The 8,274-nt window shown below is 44.9% G+C and overlaps 1 protein-coding gene across 3 annotated transcripts in view; it reads right to left on the bottom strand.

Moving 5' to 3' along the window:
• Positions 1-3,543: 3,543 nt before the first annotated feature.
• Positions 3,544-8,274, bottom strand: part of TGFBR2 (transforming growth factor beta receptor 2) — a 63,878-nt gene continuing 59,147 nt past the window's right edge. For all 3 annotated transcript variants that reach the window (XM_085226408.1, XM_085226407.1, XM_085226409.1), the window contains one exon: positions 3,544-6,231. In XM_085226408.1, the coding sequence (XP_085082534.1) occupies positions 6,052-6,231 (180 nt within the window). In that variant the 3' untranslated portion in view covers positions 3,544-6,051. The remainder of the gene's footprint in view (positions 6,232-8,274) is intronic.

The raw sequence follows: 8,274 nt of genomic DNA, 5'->3' as shown, positions 1-8,274 counted from the left end.
AGCATCACACAGTGCTTCCTCCTGGGGCTGGGAGCAGCTGCTCTTTGGGTTTTCTCACTGGAGCCTTTCCCTGGGAGCCTTCAGTTTAGTGTTGTTAGAGCAAAGATGAAACGCTATTTTTGTCGTTCCAGGCATTCCTACACCCTCTACAAAAGGCTTTGCTCTTTTAAAAATGGTGTTTCACTTTAAATGATTTTCAAGTGATCGTCACAATGATTCACAGAAGCAGCCCTGAGCAGGCCCCATATTTTCACAGCAGTTGCTGAATCTACAAGTCTAGGAGGCATTCTTCATACACTGCCAGTGCATGCAATCCAATTTAATATTGATGTATTTATGATCTTATTTTATGGAATGGTCAGAGCAACCTGGATGGATTCTTCGTTGCAGAAGCCCTCTATGTCTTTACATATGTTTACAGGAAAATCAGCATATAAAGACTGGACATACAGGCAGACAGACAGATGTTTATCCCAGGAGAGATTTATCCTGTCTACTATCTGAGAAAGACACTTTTCACCCCATCCAGGAAACACAAAGGGATACTTCTGCAAGAGGAAGCCCAGTGGGGTGACTTTGGGGCAAAGTGAGCCCTTCCTTCTCCTGAGTGAGCAGTGCGCACGGCCCCCATGGAGGTACCTGGTGTGTGATGCCTATGGTGGGCAAGTGGCTGGGTGAACTGGCTGAAAACTGAGAGATGATGAGATGAGATTGAGAATGAGATGAAATGAGATGGCCCCTGTTTCCTCTTCCAGAAGAAAACTGTTCTGAAACATAGGAGAACAAAGGGAAGTGCTATCAGCCCCTCCCAAGACTGCAGTGGAGGCCCCATCCCTGGAGGCATTCAAGGCCAGGCTGGATGTGCCTGGGGACCCTGCACATAGCAGGGAAGTTAGCACTAGATGATCTTTGTGGTCCTTTTCAACCCAGGCCATTCTGTGATTTTAAGATAGCCAAAGGATGGCTGAAGTTCGGCAGAAATATCAGGGAGCTTGTCTCTGTGGGTTTCAATGTCAGCTTGTCTGAGGAGCACTGTGTTCAACCCTGCCTCTTCAATCAGTTGGTCGCTTTATTTTTTCAAGACTTTAGCTACATAAATGCAACTGTCCGAAGAGATTGGTTTGTCCTCATTAAAACTAAGAAAATACTCGGCAGCAGATAATTTATGAGCTGACTTTTGCCTTTGCCTCTTCATGAAGTGATTAGACGGTGCTCAGAGCATTCATTATTCAACAGATTTAAATCTATTTCCTGGGCTCAGCCCTCCCAGGAGCCTCTCAATTTGGCTATGTTTCAACAAACTGCTGACTTTGTCCTCAGCTTCCTGCCCAAGATTAAGGCCTTTCAGCTGCCTGAGGTCACAGCTGGGTGGGAGCTGGTATGGGCTCAGGGCAGCCAGCAGGGCACACCACAGACTCAGGCCAAAGGGGCCTAGTGGGCCCTGGGTGCTCCCAGGAGCACACATGCCTGAAAGCACATCAGCATCCTGCAGCAAGGTGCAACACCTATGCTGAGTGCTGGGATGAGACTAGCAGTTTTGTCAACCACTAGGGCCTTCTGACCATGTGCATGGTGTGAGCCCACTTGCATGAATTTCTTCCAAGTAATAAAGGTGGTATGAATGCAGTCAAACGGCATTCAGGAGCCACAGGCAGATGGACTGGAGCAGGCTTTGTTCCATCTTCTTTGTGGCTGGAGGGAAAAATTGCTATTGGCAGTGTTTTGTAACAACCACAATAATACAAAAAAAAAAAAAAAAAAAAAAGAGAAGAAGTTAAGGCTCAGCAAATAAATTAATCAGTGCTCCTCTGAAAGCAAGGGGAGCCTTTGGGTCCCATCACAGCTGGTGTGACAAGAGGACAGTGTTGCAGGTGCCGGACACACAGCCCAGTTTGTTTCCAGGAGCATTCAGAATAATGATACTTTAATGTCTCTTTTTTTTTTTTTTTTTTTTTTTTTTTTTCCCCCTCAGGAGTTGGGGCATGATTTTTTTCCACTGTTTGTGGCTTTGCCATTAACAGCTGGAGATGGTCAAGCAGGAGTGAAATCCCTACTGCACTGGGAGTGGTACACAGAGCCAGTTTCTGCTAGGACGCTTGGCCATCCCCGTTTAGACCACTGCATGGGTCAGTAGTAACCCCAGAAAGAGCTTTCTGCAGTGCACAGTTTGTGTACTCTGGTGCTAAAATTCTGATTGACAAACATAGGGGTTGGAACGGAATGATTTTTAAGGTCCCTTCCAACTCAAGCCCTTCTGTGACTGTGATTTATTATATGACTCTGTGATTGATTCTACGACTATGCTATTTAAGAGCTGCTCAGATAAAACTATTGAATACCCTATTTAGGATAAGAAAGACGGCAAATGACTTAACCAAAAATGAAAAATTAATGATAGCATACTTAATTTCACAGATGTTGTGTATTTCAACTCTGAAAGGCCTCTGTAGTTTCCCTGCTACATTTTTTAATACAATTTGTATTTGCTTCTGCAACACTCATTTGCCCCATCACACCAAAAAGACACTGACTTTAATCCAGTCTAAACAGGATGTCAGGGCTTGAAGATCTTTGCACAGTGCATGGCCAGCCTCCCCAGCCCATGGCAAGCAGTGAGGGCAGAGCCACGACTGGGGCAGGGCACTGCTCTAAATAAATCATACAAGCATGCAGTCATTTGAGTTGGAAGGGGCTCTTAAAGGCCTTCTAGCCCAACCCCCCTGCAATGAACAGGGATGCATACAGCTACATCAGGCTGCTCAAAGCCTGGTCCAGCCTGATCTTGAGCGCCTCCAAGGATGGGGCACCCACCACATCTCTGAGCAACCTGTGCCAGTGAAAAACTTCTTCCTTATATCCAATCTAAATCTTCTCTCTTCTAGTTAAACCCATTTCTGCTTGTCCTGTCACAACAGACCCTCCTAAAGTGTCTGTCTCCGTCCTTACAGCCCCCCCTTTAAATACTGAAACACACTCTCAGGTCTTCCCACAGCCTTCTTTTCTCCAAGATGAACAGCCGCAGCTCTCTCAGCAAAAATATGTTTTTGGGCTGGTGAGGGAGATATCCAGCTCTTCTCATATTCATTGGTTTCTCATGCTCTGTGCACGGCCTGCAGAGGAGGAGCAGCAGGCTGAACACTGAGCACAGCGCTGAAGCCGTGTGGCACAAACACATTAATCACACCCTTCCCCGTGACACAGATTTAGTGCACTGTCTTCTGGCTCGCTTTAATTCCAGAACCAAAAGAGCAGAGGATTAACAAAGACCTTACCTGTGCTCTAACAATAGGAGAGAGTCAGCTATGAGCCCACTTATGTCCCTTCCCTGTGACCAGAGAAGGTATTACATGGTGAAGGAATGGCCACTCTGCATCCCTTTGCTGGTGCTCTCCAGGCAAGACAGCAGCACAGAGGGACACATGCAGGGGCAGCTGGACATCCAGGCATCTGGTGAAGAGGAATGAGAATAAATCCTTTTAGGATAGGGATCATTTTAGCAAGAGCCCCCTCCTTATTCTAGATGCTCCAGAGATAAAAGACAAATTTGAGTCGGTGTTATTTTATTTGCAGCAATAAACATTTGATTTATACAAAACAACGAGAACAAAAAGCCCCCCGAACACTGTTTACAAAGCAAGTTAAGTGCTTGAAACATTTGATAAAGGAGAGTATATAATGTTCACATTCCTATTTCATACATGATGTACAGGTGAAGTATTCCTTAAGAGAATTAAAAAAAAAAAATCCCTTTACATGTAGTAGTAAAAAAACCAACCAACAAACAAAAAAAAAAAACAAGAACAAAACAAAACAAAAAAGGAAATAAATGTGTCAGTACTGTCAGTAACCTCTGGATGCCATTCCCTGACCTTCAGTGCGGGTGGAGGGAGAGAAAGCAGCCACGGCTGCCCTCAGCACCCCCAATCCTGCTGTGCAGCACACAGCAGTGCCTCGCTAGATGGCAGTGGTCCCGCAGCTGCATCACTTTCCTTGCTTTTTTTTTTTTTTTTTTGGAAATGCAAATCCCTCTCCCCTCAAATTTGACACTGTCCTCTGAATCCTGCTGTAGCTGCTAAGATTTTGCTCTTCTCTGTTTAAATATTTCTGAGCAGTTCAGTTAAAACAAAATGAATGGAGATACAATACCATTTGAAATGAAGTACTTTTCACTGCCAGTCAGTCTGAGCTCCTATTTAAATGAGCATGATTCCCTACTGACTTAATCGGCAGTATCTTCTAGACTAATATCAACATTTATTTGTCAAAGGTATTCAGCGAACTGCACCTGATACAGACCTGTATGAGACTGCTCTGTGCTCAACTCCTGGTTTCCACAGCCCGCCTACATGCTGCACAATCAACAAGTACAATTAGCAGACTGGCATGGTTAGGCTGGTATTTTACAAGTCATATAACTAGAAGGATTATCACAGTGGAAAGGGGATAATCAAAAATAAATGAAAATGCTCACCTGTATCTTAGGCTCACAGAAAAAACTCCAAAGGAAGTGACCTCCAGAAAGAGACCCTTCCCCAGTGGAGTCAGCCCTTAAATGGAGTCTAAGAGAGGTGCAGCCAGGCTCCACCCCATCTGGTCACACAGCTGAATCACATCACCCTCACCTGTGCTCCATGGCTGACTCAGTGCTTGCCTCAGGTGATCAATCAGTGGTTCAACAGTTCCCATACGCATGGCAAGGGAAGAAAAAAGTGAAACATCACTGCAGAACTCCTGAAGACAGAATTGTTAGCATTATTAAACGCACTGATGTCATTTGTATAAGTTTACATATGTCAACTGTCCTCCTAAACATTCTGGATAACTAAATTCCCACTACCCTGCAGAGAAGAGGGCAGGATATGCCATGAACCTGATGCCATGGAGCCTTCCCTCACCTCTAAGATCCTTGTGTGAAAGCAAAGGCACAGGGTGTTGTCTCTTGCTTTTCTCTAGAAAGCGTGGAACAGTCAGGCTGTGGTATGTCAAGCAATTAGATATGCTGTACTAGGAAAAAGTTATTTGTTCTCACAGCAACGCAATCAAGGTAAAAGGAAAAAATAAGTACAGTCTGCGTTCAGAATGCAGAGCAAATATAAAACATCTGCTTGGATTACTGCTGGACGCGTCTTGTTGTGTGTGGTTTGGGGGTCAGGAAGGGAGGAGGGGAGAAATCTCATCCCACTGCTATTTTGCAACCTGCTTGCAAGCAGCATGAACTCAAAGCAATAAACACGTAACACTAATGACCTCTGCAAGGAAACACAGGTGGGAGGGACCAAACCTCCTCACGTTCCCTTCCACAATGAGAGGCTGTGAGGACCTTGGGGTTAAGGCAAGAGGGTAAAGACATCCCCGAATCTTCCGAAAAACGCTGCAGGCAGGAGCGTATAGTTACAACTGCAAAGCCAGATCTGTCTCCTTGCTGTGAGACCGCTGCCTCAACTGTTGTCTCCTGGGCCACAGCTGGGTTTGTGCAGCACATGCTTCAAAGCCATCTTCTTATTGCTCCTTGTTCCTATCTTTTTGGCAGAGTGCTTAGTGCACAATTGCTAGTGTCCTGATACACCAGTCTCCCCGGGTGCTTTCCCAATGGGGAGGGATCTCTAATGCACAGGTAATTTCCTGCAAGCATTTTTTAAACTCTTTTCTTCAGAGCATGGCTGTTTACAGATATATAGATATATACATACACAGACATTTTTAATATATATGTATATATATATAAAAATAGCAATTTCATAGTTATATACAGGCATTATTAAAGTGCATAATGTTATTGGCTATTCTCAAATCTCATTTCCTGAGGAAGTGCTAACAGACTTAGCTCCTCCTATGACATGACGCCGGCTGCCAATGCTGGAGTACGACACCCACTCCCTGGCTTTTAACTCCCATGCATACATCTCCCTGCCCAGAGCCACAGCTCAATGGGAGTAGTGACAGCCTCAGTCCTCCAGGAAGCAAGTCAAGGCACCGATCGTGACTTCTTCCTCTGCCAAGGTAACGTGCTTAGGAGTAACCTCCCTCCATTCCGGAGCTCTTGGGTGGGTGCTACTTGGCAGTGGTCACGGAGCCGTCCTCGGGGATCTTCTCCTCTGAACAGCTTCTCCCTGAGAGCTTGTCGTGGTGCTTGAACTCACTGAAGCGCTCCGCCACGCACTGCGCCGTGAGCCGAGCCTCGGGGTCGTGGTCCCAGCACTCGATAAGGGTCTCACACACCATCTGGATGCCCTGTGGAGAGCACAGAGAGAGCACTGTAGTGGGGACAGCCACCGAGCCACCGCTAGTGCGTGCTCATAAGAGCCGGCTTGGGTGTCCTCAGAAGTCTAGAGAACTGTTGGCATGCCTGCGGTGACAGAACAGGTCCCAGAGGTGCTCAGTGGGCTCTGCTGTCATTGAAATGGGGATACGGTACTCTTTTTTTTTAAAGAAACCCTACAACCTTACGTCCAGTGGCTCCAATGACTGGTAATGGCATTTCTAGACACAGAATCACAGAATCCTTAGAATTGAAAAGGACTTTAAAGGCCATGCAGTCCAGCTCCCCTGCAATGAGCAGGGACATGCACAGCTAGATGAGGTTGCTCAGGGCTTGATCCAGCCCAGCCTTGAAAGTCTCCAGGGACAGGGAATCAACCACATCTCTGGGCAACCTGTTCCAGTGCCTCACTACCCTCCCTGTAAAAGACGTTTTGGTTTGGACCAGTAGAATCAAATAGTTTTTGGTCTAAAAAATACAATCAGAATAGCTGAATAACAACTTCCCACTCAACCCATCCCTTCGCATGGCTGAATCCTATTTGTGTTCTGTTGTTTTTTTTTTTTTTTGAACAGAATTCTGATTGCCAGCAATATCAGGCCTGACATCAGCCTTTATGAATTCTCCACAGACAAACTAAAACTGTGTGCAAATATGGGCCGCAGTCCCACAAACACTTAAACACATGTCACTCACAGATGTAACTATTTAACCTTCATTTCAATGCTGATGCGCATGTTTACAGGAGCAAAAAAACAGTTGCATCTTTGTAATGCATTTTGTAAACATGAGGTATTTGCCAGGAAATTGTGTGCTTTGCTTTACAACACTAAAAGCCCACTAAGAGGGATTTATCTTAAACTTCTTATTTAAAAAAATAACATTTCACAACACTACATTAATTGCATAATTTACCTAATTGTGATGTTGACTGATGTCAATGTTAATAGCAGAACGTTACTGTCTGTATACAAATAACATTAGTTTTCTGATGACATTGAAATTACAAGCAGTAAATTAAATTAAATATTAAACATTAACTTGAAATCAATAGTGCAACAAATCTCATTAAGGGGAAAAAAATGTAATATGTAAATCCATTCCAGAATTTTATCACGATGAATAATGAGTTCATTACGAAAACACGACTGCAGAGGAAGGAAATGAATATGGAAGAGCTATTACAGTAAAAGCAACTTCTGTGGAGTTCAAAGCAGATCCTCAGCTGCTGCAAACTGTCACAGCCCCGCTGAAGCTCATGCGTCACTGAGTTGTAGATAGCGCAGTGTGAAACGCTGAAGGAATTCAGACAAAGGGAATTAAATCCACCTTCACTAAATGTCCTGGGAGGGTGTTATCAGGCATTCACTTCCTGCCTTATACTCCTAATTGAGCCCTGCTGGAGCCAGCTGTGCCCACTCCAGTTACACACAAACACAGGCAGCACATCCCAGCTGGCAGGACATCCTGTGCTGGGCAATGTGGGTAGCACCAACTGCCCCCAGCACTGCTAGGACCCTGAGCCTAACACGTGCAAGGAGCTGCTGGTGCTCCTTCAACAAGGCGCGACCAGCCGTGTTGCTGCTCCTACTGCCATGCCGTGTGTTGCCTGAAGGAGTAGCTCAGCCCTGAATGCACACAGGTCTCTTGGCCATTTAACGTTACCCATGGCCTGCTCTAAGTATCAGTGACTTCTGCTTCATCGATGCCTTTGCCATCTTCTACTACATGTATGTCATCTGACTCTTCCCAAATGCAGAGCAGAAATATTTGCTGACAACTTCTGCCTTTACCTTAGCATAAGCAGCACAGGAAGTGATGGATTGATACTAAGTTAGATTTCCTTTTGCTCTTGAGAAAACTTACTGACCTCAAGTCTACTGATTACAGATCTTCCTGTTGTTCTTCTATTTCCCTAATCGGTTCTCTTTATTTTTTTTGACACGTTAAGACCATGACTTTGGAATATTCTCAGAAATGTTCTCACATTGTTCCTAATTTTAAGCATTTTCTTC

Source organism: Meleagris gallopavo, chromosome 6 (assembly GCF_905368555.1).
Source record: "Meleagris gallopavo chromosome 6, MGAL_WU_HG_1.1, whole genome shotgun sequence".
NCBI lineage: Eukaryota > Metazoa > Chordata > Aves > Galliformes > Phasianidae > Meleagris > Meleagris gallopavo.
This window is presented reverse-complemented; position numbering and strand designations above follow the sequence as displayed.